At 44.7% G+C, this 20,725-nt stretch overlaps 1 protein-coding gene across 3 annotated transcripts in view; it reads right to left on the bottom strand.

The window, feature by feature from the left end:
- Positions 1-20,725, bottom strand: part of ttc39c (tetratricopeptide repeat domain 39C) — a 60,431-nt gene that overhangs the window by 2,744 nt on the left and 36,962 nt on the right. For 2 of the 3 annotated variants that reach the window (XM_078397983.1, XM_078397985.1), the window contains exons 7-13: positions 13,544-13,637; positions 11,735-11,842; positions 9,057-9,166; positions 7,353-7,476; positions 4,204-4,301; positions 2,256-2,360; positions 680-721 (exon numbers count right to left, since the gene is read on the bottom strand). In XM_078397983.1, coding sequence (XP_078254109.1) covers positions 680-721; positions 2,256-2,360; positions 4,204-4,301; positions 7,353-7,476; positions 9,057-9,166; positions 11,735-11,842; positions 13,544-13,637 — 681 coding nt within the window. The remainder of the gene's footprint in view (positions 1-679; positions 722-2,255; positions 2,361-4,203; positions 4,302-7,352; positions 7,477-9,056; positions 9,167-11,734; positions 11,843-13,543; positions 13,638-20,725) is intronic. The other variant, XM_078397984.1, reaches the window with a different exon arrangement.

Genomic DNA, 20,725 nt, shown 5'->3' with positions numbered 1-20,725 from the left:
AGGAGAATGGAGTTGAGAAGGGAAGATAGATCAGCCATGATTGAATGTCGCAGTAGACTTGATGGGCCGAATGACATTATTCTGTCCTATAACATGATCGTGTTCAGTGTTGGTAGCTGTACTGCAGGTAAGATGCCATTTGGCTGGAAACGGTGCAGAGAAGATTTACGAGGATGTTACCAGTTTTGGGAGAGGTTGTGCAGGCTAGGACTTTATTCCTTGAAGCACAGGAGGCTGAGTGACCTGATCTTACAAAGGTATATAAAATCATGAGGGGAATAGTTAAGAGTGAATGCACAGAACATTTTACCCAGTCTTTTTTGCAGGGATGGGGAAATCAAGAACCAATGTACATAGGTTTAAGGTGAGAGGAGAAAGATTTAATAGGAACCCGAAGGACAACATTTTCACACAGAGCGTGGTGGGTATATGGAACGAGCTGCCAGAGGAAGTAGTTGAGGCAAGTACTATAACAACATTTAAAAGACACTTGGACACGTTCATGGATAGGAAAGGTTTAGAGGGATATGGGCCAAATGGACGAATGGGACTAGCTTAGACGGGGAATCTTGGTTGGCATGGACGAGTTGGGCTGAAGGGACACTTTTCATGCTATGACTCTAACACATCCATGAAAAGAAAAAATCCAGTAACGTTGTGTATCCATCTTCTAACCTACCTTGGCTTGGTAGAGCAAAGCTTTGCCTTTATCCAGCATCTGCTATTGAAGAAAACATACATTAACAATATTCTTCACCCCAATAAGCTCAGTACTGTTGGGATGCACCCAAATTCCAATTACAAAACACAAGACATATATGAACAATACAAATCCTATTAAAAAATTGATTGTTTCGATGAACACTTCTGCTTACGTAATCTTCTGGCGGCCAAACACTTTTAACTCCCCTTCCCATACTGACCTTTCTGTCCTGGGCCTCCTCCACTGTCAGAGTGAGGACCAACTCAAATTGGAGCAACAGCACCTGATATTTCACTTGGGCAGCTTGCAACCCACGTTATGAATATTGATTTCTCAAATTTCAAATAACCGTTACATTCCCTCTCTCTCCATCCTTCCCTACCCTAGTCACCCCGCTCGTTTCACTGTTGCCCTGCTTAGTTCCACTGTTCCCCCTCGTTATCACCTTTTCCACAGTACACAATGGACAATTGTGGGCCCCACCTTTCCTTGATCATCCTTGCTGGCCTTGATTTATTTTCATACCTTTCATTCATTTGTTCTTTGTACCTTTTCATATCTCTCCCTCTCCCCTGATTCTCAGTCTGAAGAAGGGTCTCGACCCAAACTTTCACCTATTCCTTTTCTCCAGATATGCTGCCTGGCCTGCTGAGTTATTCCAGCATTTCATGCCAACTTCAGTGTAAATTAGTATCTGCACTTCCTTCCAACATATGGATAGATGACGTTTTGGGTTGAGAACCTTCTTGACTTGCAAAATCTAACTTTTGTAGAAAGAACCGAGGGGGACATAGGAACAGAGTTAAACCAGTCCGCAAATTCAAAACTGAGCGGCTCCACCTCCCCATTCAAACTTTAAAAATGCTGTTCTTTTAGTTCAGAAAATTTGTTTTTTGGAAATGTTGAGATGAAATGGGTGGGATAACTGAAAGAAAATACATAGGAATGATCAAATAATGTACATAAAAAACAAAAACTCTCCCAGAGAAGCCCAGAAAATAATGTGGTTCTGAAAATGTGCAGGAAGGAACTGCAAATGCTGGCTCTGAAAATCTTGTGTGAACAGGATGAGTTCACGAGTCAACGGTGTTTAATTGTCATAAGCACCAACAATGGAAAACACAGTACTCATAGATGACATAAATGATAAAACCGACAAATAATGCCAGAAAAAGACACAAAGCGCTGGAATAACTCAACGAGTCTAGCAACATCTCCGCAAGACATGGATAGGTGATGGTTTGGGTCAGGACCCATCTTCAGGACCTGTCCGTGTTCTCCAGCGAAGCTGCTTGACCCGCTGAGTTACTCCAGCATTTGTGTTTTTTTTTAATCCAACATCTGCACTTCCTTGTGTCAACACATAATGCCAACCTGGTCAGAATGGACAAGGTGGGCCGAAGGGCCAGCTTACGAGCTCTATGAGTATAACCAAACGTTGAGCTCCAATTCTTTAAAGCGAAAAATCAGAAAAAATAAGATGCAGTTACATTGAGCTGGAGTAGTTTGCCATTCTGACCCTGGGATCAGACATACAGAAACCCCTCCTTACCTCTGGATTCTCCAATAATAAGCATCCCAGTTCATAACAGGCATAGGGCTGTATGTAAGAATTGGCGTGACGACTCAGCTCGTCCTTTACAGCTAACTGGAAGAACTGAAGGTAGAAAAGATAACACAGAACGTGTTACAGTACATTCATAACAGCACGATGCCTGTAAGGAGAGGGAACGGCAGCATCTTTAAACGCCGGACACCCAGTACTTCCATAAGGTATTCATTAACCCAGGATTGTAAAATGCGCCTGGTTTGCATCACAGTTTGGTTTGGCAACACCTCTGCCCAAGACTGCAAGAAATTGCAGAGAACTGTGGATGTAGCCCAGTTCATCTCACATACCAGATTCCCCACCGTCGACTCCATCTACACCACGCTCCTCAGAAAAGCAGCCAACATAATCAAAGACTTATCCCACCCCGCTCATTTCTTCTTCTCTCCGCTCCCTTCCGGTAGAATATACAGAAACTTGAATGCGAGCATCACCAGACTCAGGAACAGCTTCTTCCCCTGTTATCACGCTTCTGAATTTTCCTTCCATGAGCTAGGGTACTGCCCAATTCACCTCTACCCAACAGCAGACATTGGACTTTGTCTATGGAAATGTTGCGCTAAAATGTTGGAGAACTATATTACTACATAGTATACTGAGTGGAATTCTCTGCCTCAGTGGAATTCTCTGCCTCAGAAGGCCGTGGAGGCCAATTCTCTGAATGCATTCAAGGGAGAGCTAGATAGAGCTTTTAAGGATAGCGGAGTCAGGGGTATGGGGAGAAGGCAGGAACGGGGTACGGATTGAGAATGAACAGCCATGATCACATTGAATGGCGGTGCTGGCTCGAAGGGCCAAATGGCCTCCTCCTGCACCTATTGTCTATTGTCTATATATAGTCTTATCTTCCCCTGTGCTCTACTTATTATACTTGAGTTTGTCCTGATTGTACTTATGTAGAGTATTGCTGGATCTGTATGGATAGCATGCAAAACAAAGCATCTCACTGTAACTTGATGGATGTGACAATAATAAACCTAAACCTAAAGCGCTTTAATGTCAACATATTTTCCCCATAGCAAAACAACAGTGGAAGAATGCACACAAACATGCATTAATTCAAACTCTATAGCAGCAATTGAGCTAATTGTTATATCCATTGCATAATTGACTAAAATACTTCTGCATTGAATTGAAATATAATTGAAATACTTCTGCATTGAATTGAAATATATAAATACTTCTGCATTGAATTGAAATATAACATGGAAACAGGCCCTTTGGCCCACCAAGTCTACATCGACCATCGATCTCCTGTTCACACTAATTCTATGTTATCCCACTTTCTCATCTATTCCCAACATACATGGGGCAATTCAATGAAGACAATTAACCTACAAACCCACACATCTTTGGGATGTGGGAGGAAACTGGAATACCTGGAGAAAACCCATCCCAAGCAATCACCCGGAGAATGTGCAAACTCCACACAGACAGCACCAGAGGTCAGGATCGAACACCCGGGTCTCTGGTGCTGTGAGGCAGCATCTCTACCAGCTTTAGCTTAGTTTACTGTCACATGTACTGATGCACAGTGAAAAGCTTTTTGTTGCTTGCTACTAGTCAGTGAAAAGCTATGCATGATTACAATCAAGCCGTCCACAGTGTACAGACACAGGATAAAGGGAATAATGTTTAGTGCAAGATAAAGCCAGTAAAGTCCGATTAAAGAGAGTCTCCAATGAGGTAGATGAGAGGTCAGGATAATCTGCAATAATCACAGACTGGGCCTTTGTGCTGCCATTTTAGTTATATTTTAGCACAAAGTAATACAGAATTGTTGTATAGCCCCCGCCCCCGCCCCCGCCCCCCCCAACCCCTCCCCCGCATTTCATATTGTACTTTTAAAACACAAAGGTGGAGTTGTTCAGGGAAATCAGACAATACACACCTCAACAGCACCGTCGGTGTTTCCGAGACACTTGTGTATTGCACCAAGGAGGAGGTGTTTTAACCCAATAGTTGATGGCTCATACATTTCCTGGCAGGCTAAATAAATTTAAAAAAGGACATGTTAGATGTTGCACTGCACAACCAGTCTCACTGTCAACATCAGATTAAAACTGCCGATCTTTACAGGCCAAATAAATAGGAGGGTGTAAGAAAGAACTACAGACACTGGTTTAAACTGAAGGTAGACACAAAAAGCTGGAGTGGGACAGGCAGCATCCCTGGAGAGAAGGAATGGGTGACGTTTCGGGTCGAGACCCTTCTTCCTAATTGGAAATAGGAGGGTGTAGTTGGTGAAAGAATACACAAAAATCAAAGTGCTTCAGACAATGAACTACATAATAAGAACAGAAAATGCTGGAAACACTCATCAGGTCAGGTGGCACCTACAGAGAGAGAACCAGAGTTAATGTCTCAGGTTTGAGAGCTGGCAGTGGATCTAATGAAGCGCCTCAAACCTGAAATATTACCGTTTTTCTTTCTACACATGCTGCCGAAAGTTTCAGATTCATAGCGATGCCACACGGAAACAGCTCTTCGGCCCAACTCGTCTATGCTGACCAAGATACCTGCCTGAGCTTGTCCCGTCTGCCTGTGTTTAGCCCATATGCCTTAGTTGGCCAAGGAAGGCAACGGCTAGACAATAGACAATAGGTGCAGGAGTAGGCCATTCAGCCCTTCGAGCCAGCACCGCCATTCAATGCGATCATGGCTGATCACTCTCAATCAGTACCCCGTTCCTGCCTTCTCCCCATACCCCCTCACTCCGCTATCCTTAAGAGCTCTATCCAGCTCTCTCTTGAAAGCATCCAACGAACTGGCCTCCACTGCCTTCTGAGGCAGAGAATTCCACACCTTCACCACTCTCTGACTGAAAAAGTTCTTCCTCATCTCCGTTCTAAATGGCCTACCCCTTATTCTTAAACTGTGGCCCCTTGTTCTGGACTCCCCCATCATTGGGAACATGTTTCCTGCCTCTAATGTGTCCAATCCCCTAATTATCTTATATGTTTCAATAAGATCCCCCCTCATCCTTCTAAATTCCAGTGTATACAGTGTAGAGGCCTGCAGCAACCTGGGACTAGCCTAGATCGGGCACCGCTCATAACAACTGGAGCAGAGACAGGACTTGGAAAATTGAGCCAAAACAATGGCACCTCTTGCATGTGGGCTCAGTGGACTATTTTGGTACAATTGCTAATTGGGGATGGTATGTCAATACTCTACTGGACTGCTTGTAAGAAAATAATTTCACTGCGTTTGCACTTTGCACACGTGACACTAAAGCACCATTGAACTCTAAAACTTTTATATCTAAATATTTTTTAAACATTGTTATTATACCTGACTACTAACGCTTTTGGTAGCTTGCTTCATATACCCTCTATGTGTAAAGTAGCCTCTCAGGTCCCCTTTTCCCTCTTACCCAGGAGCAGCATGTGTGGAAAGAATAAGTTACATTTCAGGTCTGAGGCGCGTCATTAGAACCACTGCCGGCTCTCAAACCCGATACATTAACTCTGGTTCTCTCTCTGTAGATGCCACCTAACCTGCTGAGTGTTTCCAGCATTTTATGTTCTTAAGAACAGAAAAGTTGCTGCCTTACAGCGATTCCAGTGCCGGAGACCCGGGTTCAATCCTGACTACGGGTGCTGGCTGTACGGAATTTGCACATTCTCCCCGTGACCACGTGGGTTTTCTCCAAGATCTTCGGTTTCCTCCCACACTCCAAAGACTTGCAGGTTTTCAGGTTAATTGGCTTGGTGTACGTGAAAACTGTCCCTCGTGTGTGTAGGATAGTGTTAATGTGCAGAGATCACTGGTCGGTGCGGACTCGGTGGGCCAAAGGGCCTGTTTCCGTGCTGTATCTCCAAACTAAGGTAAACTATGGCCTCTGGTTTTAGACTTTTCTAGCCTGGGAAAAAGACTGTGGCCATCCTCCTTATCCATGTACCTCATCATTTTAAGGCCACGTCTTGGCCTCTTGTGCTCCAGGAGAAAGAGGCCAAGCCTATCCTCTCTCTTCCTATAACTCAATTCTTCAGGTCCGGTAATATCTTGGTGAATCTTTTCTGTACCTATCCCAGCTTAATGACATAATTCCTGTAGCTGGGCAACTAGAAGTGCACACAGTACTCTAAGCATGGTCCCACCAACGTTTTGCACAGGTCTTGCAAGATGACCTAACCAACCCATTAGTCTCAGTCATGAGCTAGTAGTCTCCCTCCACCAACCCTGCCAGACACTGGCATTTGTGCTCCGTTTGGCTGAGGAGGGGGGAAGTGATAGTAAGTGAGAGATATGTTCATCAAGGACTAGAATCCTGGCGAGGAAGCCACTATCTCCTCAGTGTACTAATTACAAGTCACAACACTTAATTACATTTGTGACTGCAGAGGATGCAAACATTTGGGTCTTTATTTGAGAAATTGAACAGGGAAGAGGACCAGATGGATCACAGTACCAGTGTCATACCACATCCATGCCCACACTTTTGCCCATCTACACTAATCTCATTTGCCCGCATTGAGACAGTATCCACCTACGCCTTTGCCTATTTAAGTGTGTGCCTAAATGTGACAATTGTATCCAATTTTACCATCTCCTCTGGCAGCACGCCCCAGGTATTAACTATTCTATGTAAAGAACATACGAGTAGAGACATAGTAGGAATGTAGAATTGAGGATTTTTACAGAAAGCGAGGCAAGAACGGGCAAGGTAAAGATGGGGCACAGCCAAGCCATTTGTAGATCTGAGGGACGGTGTGGTCTATTTCCGAGGGTATGTTTAGTTTAGTTTAGAGAAACATTGCGGAAACAGGCCTTTCAGCCCACTGAGTCGACACTGACCAGCGATTAACACTATGCTACACACACTAGAGACAATTTACACTTATACCCAGCCAATTAATCCACTAACCTTTGGAGTGTGGGAGGAAACCGAAGACCTCGGAGGTCATGGGGAGAACTCTCTACAGACAGCACCCGTAGTCGGGATCGAACCCCGTAAGGGAACAACTCTACCGCTGCGTCACCATGCCTTATGTTTTATTCAAATCCCGATAAAGCTATGCTGTTGTAGTGGACTACCTTGATTCATTCGCTGAAGGTTTGAAGGGGAACAGTTGGCGAGAGCTTTCCACAAATACAGCACCTCGATGACAGCAAGCACACACAAATCTTTTGTGGGCTTCTCCTTCTGAAATCTTTCAGCCTGTACAAATAGAAGTAAACATATTCAGAGAAATAAACAATTTACTATGTTTACAAAGATAACAGTTTATAACAGTAAAAACAAAATAATACATTCAAAGTGCTGAGCAGGTCGGGTAATATCTAATGTGGTCAAGGTGAAGATGAAAACTGAATCTCGCTCCATGGATGCTGCCTGACCTGATGTTTATTTACAAATCACCAATATTAATTCTATGAAGTATCATTTTTATAAGCACAAAATATTTTCAAAGTATGTAAAATTATGAGAGCCATAGATACAGTAAACCCATCAGAAAGTCAGAACCTTATTCTCAGGATGGAAAAATCAAATACTAGAGAATGGAGGAATACGGTTTATGTGCAGGGATAATAAGAGTTGGTACAACATTGGCATGATGGCACAGCGATAGAGTTGCTGCCTCAGACCCAGGTTCGATCCTGATATGGGTGCTTGTCTGTACCGAGTTTGATTGTTCTCCCCGTGACCTGCGTGGGTTTTCTCCTGGATATCCGGTTTTCTCCCACACTCCAAAATGTTCAGTTTTGTAGGTTAGTTGGCCTAGGTATAATTGTAAATTATCCCTAGTGTGTGTAGGATAGTGTTATTGTGTGAGGATCGCTGGTCGGCGTGCACTCCGTGGGCCAAAGGGCCTGTTTCCGCTCTGTATCTCTAAACTAAACTTCATTATCATTGTGGGTCGAATGTAAAGGTCACTTGGATTTGTTTGGGCATGTTAATGACCATTTATTCAGCTTTGTCATTGTTAAAATTAGTGGCTACAATAATCTGATAGTTAACTTACTGTACTAATGATTGAGAGAGTTGAGCTCCATCGCATTTATATTCAGTTGATTAAACAAATCTTCTGTTGAAAAGCTAAGATTAATAATGGTGATCCTAAACTGTCATATAAACTCAAGATAGATACAAAAAGCTGGAGTAACTCAGTGGGACAGGCAACATCTCTGGAGAGAAGGAATGGGTGACGTTTCGGGTCGAGACCCTTCCTCAGAAACCCATCTGTTTCACCAGCCTATCTGGACTTGATGTGGTGTTAAACTCACCATACACTGATTATTGATTGCCCCATGAAGTTACTTAACAAACCAATCCACAGCAAATGATCTGAGTTGGTTTTCTGTATATCCATGACTGTTGGGACACATCCCCTGCAACATGCAACGTTGGGCGGCACAGCGGTAGAGTTGATGCTTCACAGCTCCAGAGACCCGGGTTCGATCCTGACTGCAGGTGCTGTCTGTACGGTGTTTGCACATTATCCCTGTGACTGCGTGAATTTTCTCTGGTTGCCTCCCACATTCCAAAGAAGTAACAGGTTTGTGGGTTAATTGGCTTCTGTAAATTGCCCCTGGAGTGTAGGATCGGACTAGTGTGTGAATGGGTTGTCACTGGTTGGCGTGGACTTGGGCCGAAGGGCCTGTTTCTACACTGTATCTCTAAAACAATCACTGACATCGCACTGCAGAGTGGTGAGCATTTGCACAACATTCACTATTAGTTTCTAATACCCAGTATATTGTTCTATTAAAACTAAAAGTTGCTCCTCAGTTACTCACCCTTCGGAAGGAAAACTGTTCTATTTGATTATTCTTCCTCTTGAAAAGCTGCTGGACTTCTATAAACGCTTCTTGTGACTTGTCAATCTCACCTGTTGCTCCCTGGCAGACTGCAAAAATAGTGTTTAGGTTTTTAAAAAACATTTGTATTAAACTTTTGTATACAGAACAAAGGGTGCAGTGGAAGTGTAAAAACAATCAAATGTTATAAAATTATTCTTTACAATAATAGATTTAGACCAAAGATATACTCAAAATGCTGGAGTAACTCAGGGGATCAAGCAGCATCTCTGGAGAAAATGGATAGATGATGTTTCGGGTCAGGACTCTTTTTCATAGAAACATAGAAAATAGGTGCCATTCGGCCCTTCGAGACAGCACCGCCATTCATTGTGATGGGTGAAAAAGTTCCCTCTCACCTCAGTTTTAAATGACCTCCCCTTTATTTTAAGACTGTGGCCCCTGGTTCTGGACTCCTCCAACATTGGGAACATTTTTCCTGTATCTAGCTTGTCCAGTCCTTTTATAATTTTATATGTCTCTATAAGATATTTCATATCCGAATGAATTCAAATAATTTATTACTTTATTACTAACAATAGATTTATGTTTATTATTGACAAGTGTACTGAGGTACAGTGAAAAGTTTTGTTTTGCACCAGATTAGATAATACGATACATAAAAACAATCAAGTCAAACTCAAGTACAATAGGTAAAGCAAATGGGAAGATACAGAGTGCAGAATACAGTTCTCAGCATTGTAGCGCATCAGTTCCAGAGACAAAGTCCAATGTCCGCAATGGGGTAGATATGAATCGGACAGTACCCTAGCTTGTGGAAGGACCATTCAGAAGTCTAAATATTAATGTTCCCTGCACCATAAACCAAGATTTATGAAGCTGACAATGCTTCTTCCCACTCAGTGATTAAATACACCATCAGATCAAGTGAGATGACTTGGAGTGATTCTATCATAGACTATCTTTCAATTGAAAATGTCTTGAGTTGGATGTTATACTGTTCTTGTGCCCTGGTTCCAGAGTTCAGATTCAGGTTAACCAGTTTGGTATATATAAAAAAGAAATGCTAAAGGGGCAGCACAGTGGTAGTTACTGACTCACAGTGCCAGATACTGACTCACAGTGCCAGAGACCCAGGGACGATCCTGACTATAGGTGCTGTCTGTACGGAGTTTGTACGTTCTTCCTGTGACCGTGTGTCAGGCAATCTGGTTTCCTAATTGCCAGCATGGCAACTTTCAGTGGCATGTATACAAGGATATCCAGGGCCCTTTGAATATACACACTTCTCCATCTATTACTTTAGAGTTTAGAGTTACAGTGTGGAAACAGGCCCTTCGGCCCACTGAGTCCGCGCTGACCAATGTTGACCCCAGACACTGGCACTATCCTACACATTCGGGACAATTTTCAATTTACCTACAAATCAGTTAACCTACAAACCATGTAGTATGCCTTTGGAGTGTGGAAAAAACCGGAGCACCCAGAAGAAACCCACATGGTCACGGGGAGAACATACAAACTCCGTACAGACAGCACCAATAGTCAGAATTGAACCCGGGTCTCTGGCGCTGTGAGTCAGGAACTCTACCCACTGCGCCACCATGCTGCCCTATCAGCATCTCTTTTTTATATGTATCAAACTGGTTAACCTCACCTTTGTCCACATTGTGCTCCATCTGCTAAGTTATTGTGCACTCTTTTTGCTTATCCACATTCCCCTGAAACCCCTCTGCATTCTCATCACTCCTCGTCATTTCCCCAGACGTGTCATTAGCAAACTTGACACACAATGTTTGATCCACTCGGCTAAACCATTGACAGTTTGTGAAAAGATGGGGGCCCAAGCATCAATCCCTGGGACACACCATGAAACACAGCCTGGTGACCTGAAATCATGGAACAGTATACTAAACAGTGCAGCACAGGAACAGGCCCTTTGGCCCACTGTGTCCGTGCCGAACATGATACCCAATTAAACTAATCTCCTGTGCCTGCACATGAACCATATCCCTTCATATCCATGTGGTTCAATAGTACTTTAATGTCACATGTACCCAGGTACAGTCAAATTCTTTTTTTACATACAATTCAGTAAAAATCTTACCATACATGAGCACAATCATACCCAAGTGCAAGAATGGTAGATTGCACTGAGGCAGTACATAAGAGTTACCGTGTTTCCAGCCCCAGCTTGTAATTTCTTGTGCTCTTACCTTTCTCAGTACAGATTAATTAGTAACCAAGCTCTTAGTCATCTAATACTTAACCAACGTGTCTTTCTAAAAGCCTCAAATGCCACTATCGTATCTGCCTCCACCTCCACCCCAGGCAGGCCTCCATCAGCCTATGGAGAAAAAAGCTTGCCCCACGCATCTCCTTTAAACTTTGCCGCTCTCACTTAAAGCCATGATCTCTAGTCTTTGACATTCCACCCTGAGAAAAAGGGTCTGACCATCTACCTTGGCATCATGTGTAGCACAGACATTGTGGGCCAAATGGCCTGTCCCTGTGCTGTATGGTTCTATGAATATTCTGGATAACTTGACCTGAATTATGCAGGAAACTGATGTCTGTATTAATCAGCACACATCATAAGTTACAACTGCAGCATGCATTAGTTTTTTTTAAAAACAAATATGCAAAATTGCACAAACCTGCAGTCAAATAAGCGTAATAGCACTGGGACCACCTGGACTCATTCTTAAGTCGTGCAAAAGACTTGTAGGCATCCTTGAAATTCATTTCAATCATGGTACACCAACCTGAAAATAGGCGAGTAATATCAATAGTTGAATCAGTTGATCCAACACAGGTACAATCTGACACTTCACTCGAACAAATTATTAAATAAATGGCAAAGGACAGCTGCTCCATCTACTTTTATGCCACACTGTTCATGTTATGAACCACATCCCAAATTAAAATCCCCTTCCTCATTAACGATGTTGATTTAATTTCAAATCTAGTCATAGATCTAGTCCATTCTGGTTCACCCTGTACACTGCGGACTTCAGGCACAGCTCTGCAAACTCCTATCTACAGAAGTTCTCTGACGACTCTGCCATCGTCGGCCTCATCACAGGCGACGATGACAGGGCGCACAGAGAACTGATCAAGGAGTTTGTGGACTGGTGCCAGCAGAACAGCCTCCGGATCAACGCTGGGAAAACCAGGGAGATGGTGGTAGATTTCCGCAGGTGCAGCCAGGTCCCCCCAACACCGGTGAACATCCAGGGAATGGACATCAAGAGGGTGGATTCTCATAAGTACCCGGGTGTCTACCTCAATAATAAATTGGACCGGACCGAAAACTATACAGAATGCACTACCAATGCACTATACAGAAAGGGCCAGAGCAGACTTTACCTGCTAAGGAGACTCAGGTACTTTGGAGTGCAGGCAACACTCCTAAGGACCTTCTACAACACGGTGGTTGCATCAGCCATTTTCTATGGAGTGGTCTGCTGGAGCAGCAGCATCTCAGCGGCGGAAGGGAAGAGACTCGACAAGCAGGTCAGGAAGGCCAGCTCTGTCCTGGGTTGCCCCCTCGACTCAGTGCAGATGGTGGGAGAGAGGAGGATGATGGCAAAGTTAACATCGCTGCTGGACAACGACTCCCACCCCATGCAGGACACTGTCACTGCACTGAGTAGCTCCTTCAGTGACAGACTCCTTCACCCCAAGTGCGTGAAGGAGAGATATCGGAGGTCCTTCCTTCCCGCTGCTGTGAGACTGCACAACCAGCACTGCTCCCAGCAGACGAGTCAACAATAACAGCTAAGAACACACAGAAAACTGATGACAATTTATATATCTTTTATTTATAATTAATGATCTCTTGCTCTCTTGCTATCCACTTTGCTGCTCTAATACTGTAAATTTCCCCGGTGTGGGACGAATAAAGGAATATATTATTATTAGAGTTGCATAGCATGGAACCTGGCCCTTCAGGCCCTTCGGCCCACCTGGTCCATGCTGGCATATTGGGCTACTCCCATTTGCCTGCATTTAGCCAATCCAAACCCTTCCTACGCATATATCTGGCCAAATGTCTCTTTTAAGTTGTAATTGCGTCCACTTCTATAGCTTCCTCTGGCTGCTCATTCCTGAAATGGACTACCCTCCAAGTGAAAAAGTTGTCCCTAAGGTCCCTCTTCAATCTCTCTAGTTTTAGAATCCTCTACTCTGGGTCACCGACATGCCACCTCAAATCCTCTCCTTGTATTATTCCCTTCCCTCCTTCTCTCCCACAGCTACCCGCGAGGAGTTAGTCTAGGATCTCAAAATGCAAGTTCTACAAACGTACAAGCCGCTTCCAAGAACTTACACTATATAAATGTTAGAGACGACATAGCCTCAGCTCACCACAGAGGTACAGCATGGAGCAGGTCATAAATCACGCAGAGTAAATGGCTCCTGTCAGACTTGCAAAACAAACCCGAATCCTGAGAACAAACACTTACCTATCTCATACAGACACACGTGCTGGATCTCCCGTTGATCCACAGCAAGCTCTAATGCAGTTTGAAATGACGTCAAGGCACTGTTAATTTTACACTGAGGAAGAAAACAAAAAAATGCCATCAACTGTCTGCTAAAAAAAACTAAAAAAAACAATATACAAGGACTTTACTTTTCTTCCGTTGTTAGTCTTTTGTTGTTAAGACTGTTCTTTGGCCACTTACATCTCAAACATATCCTCATACAACCAGTGGCATCATGAGCATTGCATTGACAATGTGGTAAAAGATCTGTCTGAAGCATTAGCAAACAAATTTTGGCACCTAGCCACATAATGAGACTATAGATGGTCAAGAGATTTCATCACAGGTAGATGTTAAAGGCTTTAGAGATTGCTAGCAACTTCTTGGAGTCTGTGAACACACAGTTGCAAGTTAAGACAAAGTCATAGAATCAGAGCCATGTAACAGAGAAACAGGGCCTTCGGCCTAACGTGCCATGCTGACCAATATGCCACATCCAAGCCAGTCCCACCTGCCCACGTTTGGACTACATATCTTTAAACCTTTCCAAGTGTTTTTTAAATGTTGTTATTGTACCCACCTCAACGACCTCTTCTGGCAGCTCGTTCCATATACCCACCACTGTATGAAAAAAGTTGCCGCTAAGGTTCATTTCCTCCCACCTAAATCCATGTCCTCTGGTCCTTAATTCCCCTACCCTATCTATTTCCCTCGTGAGTTTATACTTAAGACTCTGCTTCTCAATTCCCTACCCTATCTATTCCCCTCATGATTTTATACACCTCTCTAAGATCACCCCTGAGCCTCTGGCACTCCAAGGAATGAAGTCCTAGCCTACCTAACTCTCCCTATAGCTCAGGCCTTTGAGCCCTGACAACATCCTTGTAAATCTCCTCTGCACTCTTTCCAACATCTTTCCTGTAACAGGGTGATCAAAACTGAACACAATACTCCAGATGTGGCCTCACTGACTTCTGGTTAAGAGACTAACCACACCATTGACTGATAAATACGCTAGGACAATTTGTCCAAAGAGCTCTGCTGCTGCACTGGTCAAAGAACACGGAAAATATGGAAAATGAACAAAAGACACAAATTGCTTGAGTAACTCAGACGGTCTGGCAGCATCTCTGGGAAATATGGATAGATAACGTTTCAGGTCAGGCCCTTCTTCAGAACAGGCCGATTGGTTAATATGACAGGCTGCACTTGATCAAACAGCCCATTTCTTTTCTTTAATTTTGCCCCTTTTCCACTATCACAGAGCTTGCCATTTTGTTCTTTTTATCCCAACACCTCTTCTCAATTACTGTGCTTATGTAATAGCTGTTACAGGCAACCCCTCTACTTTACAGCTGTTCGTGTTTTTAAATTGTGCTTATAGAATATACAAATCACTACCCAGATTTGATGCATAATTGTGTGAGAGCACATTTTATGTGAAAAAAGTAAATTAATAAATAGAAAACATATTGTTATGAACTAGCATGTCTTGACCATGCCTGTTATTCAAGATGCACTGTTTTCTAGGAACATAATCCCACTGTAACATGAGGAACTTTCCCAGTTCTTTAGACATATCAACCTAAAATGGTTGGGAAGGAACCGCAGCTGCTTGATTATACCGAAGACACAAAATGCTGGAATAACTCAGCAGGTCAATCAGCATCTCTGGAGAAAAGGAATAGGTGACGCTTCGAGTCAGATCCCTTCTTCAGACTGAAAAATAAGAGTTGGGCTGGGGTGGGGGGCATGAAACTGGAGGCGAGAAAAGGCCAGAACAAATCAGGGCCGGCAACAGATGACCTCAGGAAGGGTGGCCCATTGTTGGCAGGGGAAGGTGTGCTAACGAGAGGGATACAATGATGAGAACAGTGGTACTAGTAGGATGACCAGGGTGGGGGAGGGGGGAGGAATGCAGGAGTTATTTGAAATTAAAGGTCAACATTCATACCGCTGGGTTGTAAGCTGCCCAAGCGAAATATGTGGAGCTGTTCCTGCCATTTCCATGTGGCCTCACAAGGAGGTGGCCCAGGAAAGAAAGGTTGATCAACGTAAAACGCTATTTCTTTCTCCACACACACGCCCAGTCTGCTGAGCATTTCCAGCACATCCTGTTCTTACACTAGATATAGAAGCAAAATGTTCTAATACTACAGATGTAATTAACTTTCACACAACAAAGAACAGTACAGCACAAGAATCGGCCCATCGGCCCACAACATCTGTGTCGAACATGATGTCAAGTTAAACTAATCCCATCTGCCTGCAAATGATCTGTATCCCTCCATTCCCTGCGTATCAATGTATCTATCTAAAAGTCTTTTAAATGCCACTATCATATCTGCCTCCCCCACCATTCTCAGCAGTGTGTTCCTGGTGCTCACCACCCTCTGCGTAAAACAATTGCCCTGCACATTTACTTTAACTTTCTCCCTCTCACCTAAAGCTATGTCCTTTAGTCCCTGACATTTCCATCCTGGGAAAATGCTCCTTATATCAATCAGTCTGACCAACTACTTAAGTTGCACATTTCACATATTTCTACAAGAAGTAATAACAAACAACCAGTGTGATCAATATTCGGTGTGGTCTCAGTCAGCCAAAGGGCCTGGTCTGTGATGAATCTCTAAAACAGAAATTAAAGCCAAATGCCCTGAATGTGAAAATAAGCAGTTTATTGATAGTTGATCAGAATTAAATTCTTACAAGGGGTTAGTATTCTATTTTAAATTGAGATGATTTCTATGCACAATAACCAAACCACAAAGCCTTTTAGATTAGTTTAAGGGTGGCACCCATGGGCAGCGGTAGAGTTGCTGCCTTACAGCGCCAGAGACCCTGATTCAATCCTGACTACGGGTGCTGTCTGTACATAGTTTGTATGTTCTCCCTGTGATCATGTGGCTTTGTTCCGGGTCCTCCCCATTTCCATAGACGTACAGGTTTGTAGGTTGATTGGCTTCGGTAAGTTGTAAAATTGGCCCTGATATGTAGGATAGTGTTAGTGCGTGAGCCGATCGGTGTTCGGCGTGAACTTGGTGGGCCGAAGGGCCAGTTTCCGCAACATATCTCTGAAGTCTAAATAAAGTAGCTAAAAAAAAAAGAAAATGATTACTAAAGGGACAAAGAGCACAGTGACGCGGGTTTAATTTTGACCTCTGGTACAGCGTTTGCACGTTCTCCCAGTGTCCCCGAAGATTTCCTCTGGGGGCTCCGGTTTCCTACCACATACAAGGACACGAGAGTCTGTAGATTAACTGGGCGCAGTAAATTGTTCCTACTATATTGCTGGGTGGTAGAATCTAATGGGGTAGGGGAGTTGATGGGAATATGGGAAGCATTAAACTGGGATTAAGGTAAATAGGTGCTCGATGGCCAGGATAACCTCAGAAGGTTGAAGAATCTGTTTCCATGATTCCATTATTGGTGATCGTTTTCTAATGTTGAATAGATTCAGGATCAGTTCCTGTGGATTGGAGGGTTGCTAATGTTATCCCACTTTTCAAGAAAGGAGCGAGAGAGAAAACGGGGAATTATAGACCAGTTAGCCTGACATCGGTGGTGGGGAAGATGCTGGAGTCAATTATTAAAGAGGTAATAACTGCGCATTTGGATAGCAGTGAAAGGTTGGTCCAAGTCAGCATGGATTTAAGAACGGGAAATCCGCTTCTCACCACTTCTCTGTTTGTATTAATTTTGCCGTTTTTGGAAAGATTTTCTCTGTTTGCAAAAATCCCTCTGCTTGAACTAATCCTTCTGCTTGACCCTGGTATCATCTGCCCAGCTCTTCCACCGCTGCCTCCGCACCCTTGGACTTCGCACCCTTGGACCTCTCACTCCTGTCTGTGCTCCTGTCTCTGCTGGCTTGGACTGCTCCCCTGTGGGTTACCTGACAGCTAGCGCTGCAGTCATCGACTCGCTAGTTGCTAACGCTAACGCTAACAGCTGCCCGGCTACCTCCTCTGCCTGCACGTCCTCAGCTCCCTATTAACCCTCAGGCTGCTCAGCTTCCTCGGTCCTCATAGGCCTTGCTCTGGATCAGCCTGTTGTGCCTGCTGTGACGTTTTGATCTCTCCGGGCTCTATGCTCCTTCGCTCCTGCCTGGCATGGCACTGAAGTACTTCGCTGCGAGGCTGCTCCAGCTCAACAACCACTCCACTCCGTCATGCATCTCTGCCATCATCAACCACGGACTTCTACGACGACCCAGATACATCCACAGAGGCTCCGGTCACAAGTTTGTCTACTCCCAGACCGGTCACTCCATCCCTGCACTCTGGTCAGCTGATCGGACTTCCACTCGTCCATTACGTCATCACAACAACGCACACGAGCGTGCCCCCTGTCTACAAGCCCTGGCTAAATCACCCGTGTCCATCCACACCACACAAAGCAACATGAAGCTCACTCTGCTCAATATCCGGTCCCTCAACAATAAAAGCCACATTCTGAATGACTTCATTCTGGAAAATAAACTGGACTTCCTCTGTCTGACAGAAACCTGGCAACAACCTCTGGATTACCTCCCACTCAACCTCACTACACCTAACGGATACTCCTACATCAATAAACCACGCTCGGAAGGCCGAGGTGGTGGGATTGCCGTAATTCACCGACAGGACTTCAAGATCAACCTCATCTCCATCTCATATCATATCATATCATATCATATATATACAGCCAGAAACAGGCCTTTTCGGCCCACCAAGTCCGTGCCGCCCAGCGATCCCCGTACATTAACACTATCCTACACCCACTAGGGACAATTTTTACATTTACCCAGCCAATTAACCTACATACCTGTACGTCTTTGGAGTGTGGGAGGAAACCGAAGATCTCGGAGAAAACCCACGCGGGTCACGGGGAGAACGTACAAACTCCTTACAGTGCAGCGCCCGTAGTCAGGATCGAACCTGAGTCTCCGGCGCTTCATTCGCTGTAAAGCAGCAACTCTACCGCTGCGCTACCGTGCCGCCCTTCATTTGAACACCTGGCTTTCAAACTCTCTGGCCACACACAATTAGTCATGGCAGTTGTCTACCGCCCTCCCAAACCACACCCATCAATCCTTTCTGACTTCTCTGACTTTCTGACCCAGTTCTGTTCTCTCTCCCCCTCAATCCTCCTCCTTGGTGATTTCAACATCCATATGGACTCCACTGACTCCACAATAACCGCTGACTTCACTGAAATACTCAACTGCTTTAACCTCACTCAACACGTCAATTTTCCCACCCATAACCGTGGGCACATTCTGGACCTTGTCTGCTCCACTGGACTAAATCTACATCACCTCTCTGGCTCCGACCCCACCCTCTCTGATCACTTAGCCATCACCATGTCTGTCAACATTCCCACCCCAGCTCCAAGGCAAAAACGCAAAATCAACTTCCCTAAGCTGAACTCTGTTTCATCTACCTCGCTCTCATCCTCCCTCTCTGAAATAATGTCTGCCTCCCCCTTCGTTGACCTCCACAGCCCCTCTGACCTCACTGACTACTACAACCGCACTCTCTCCTCCTGCCTCGACCAGCTTGCACCTATAAAAACCAAAACAGTTTCCTTCACCCACTCTGCTCCCTGGTTTACCCCTGAACTCCGCATGATGAAAACTCATGCCCGCCAACTTGAAAGATTCCGCAACAAAACAGGTCTCACAATTCACTCCCAAACCTACAAAGACCACATGCAGCACTACAAAGATGCCCTCTCCCGCGCCCACTCCACCTACTACTCTCAAATAATTCACTCTGGCTCCGGAAACGCAAAAACACTCTTCTCTACAATAAACAAACTCCTCAGCCCCCTGGACACCATCTCCCAATCATTCACAGTTGACAAATGCACCACATTCCTTTCATTCTTCCAAAGCAAAATAGACAACATCTACAGCACCTTAACCACCAACGCACCTGCTCCCCCTCAAACCACCTGCCCCCCCTTATCCTGTCAACCCCTGCCTCAGTTCTCCCCAATCTCCACCACCGACCTCTCTGACCTCTTCACAGGAATAAAAACTGCCACCTGCTCTCTGGAACCCATCCCCTCCAGCTTTGTCAAGGCCTGCCTTCCTGCTCTATCTCCACTTATCACTGCAACAATAAACTCCTCCCTGTCCACTGGCATTGTCCCGCCATCCCTCAAAATCGCTGCTGTCACCCCCATTCTGAAAAAACCTGGTCTAAACCCTGACACCCCAAACAACTTCAGACCAATCTCCAACCTACCCTTTCTGTCCAAAGTTTTGGAATGTGCTGTAGCTTCCCAACTCAAATACCACCTCTCTACCAATAACCTGTATGAAACTTTCCAATCCGGATTCCGCTCAAACCACTGTACTGAAACTGCGCTCCTCAAAATCACAAACGACATTCTCCTCTTCCCCGACGCTGGCAACCTCAACATCCTCATCCTACTTGACCTCAGCGCCGCCTTTGACACCATAAATCACTCCATTCTCCTCACCCGACTTGAAACCTCCCTTAACATCACCGGCACAGCCCTATCCTGGTTCAAATCTTACCTCTCTGACAGACACCAGTTCATCTCCATTAACAACTGTAAATCCCCCACCGCTCCCCTCCCCCAAGGTGTCCCCCAAGGTTCAGTCCTTGGCCCCCTCCTCTTCATCCTCTACCTGTTCCCCCTTGGTCAATTAATCCGCCGTCATGGTCTCAACTTCCACTGCTTCGCCGATGATATCCAGCTCCTCATCTCCACCAAGTCAATCTCCCCCACCACACACTCTACACTGACAAACTGCATCACTGAAATAAAATCTTGGCTTCAATCAAATTTCCTCAAACTCAATTGCAACAAATCTGAAATCATCATCATTGGTCCAAAAACGCTCACCAAATCCACCCAAAACTTCATCCTCAACATTGATGGTCTCCCAGTATCCACCTCCTCTAACATCCGGAATCTTGGAATCATCTTTGATCAAACCCTCTCCTTCGACAAACACATCAAACACATCACAAAGACAGCCTTCTTCCACCTCAAAAACATTGCCCGTCTCCGTCCATCCCTCTCCTCCACAGCTGCAGAAACCCTCATCCACGCCTTCATCACCTCCCGTCTGGACTACTGCAACAGCCTCCTCTACGGCGCACCCTCAAAAATCATCAGTAAACTTCAATACATTCAAAACTCCGC

Source organism: Rhinoraja longicauda, chromosome 4 (genome assembly GCF_053455715.1).
Source record: "Rhinoraja longicauda isolate Sanriku21f chromosome 4, sRhiLon1.1, whole genome shotgun sequence".
Lineage (NCBI taxonomy): Eukaryota > Metazoa > Chordata > Chondrichthyes > Rajiformes > Arhynchobatidae > Rhinoraja > Rhinoraja longicauda.
Note: the sequence above shows the minus strand (reverse complement) of the source record. Positions and strands in the feature narration are given on the sequence as shown.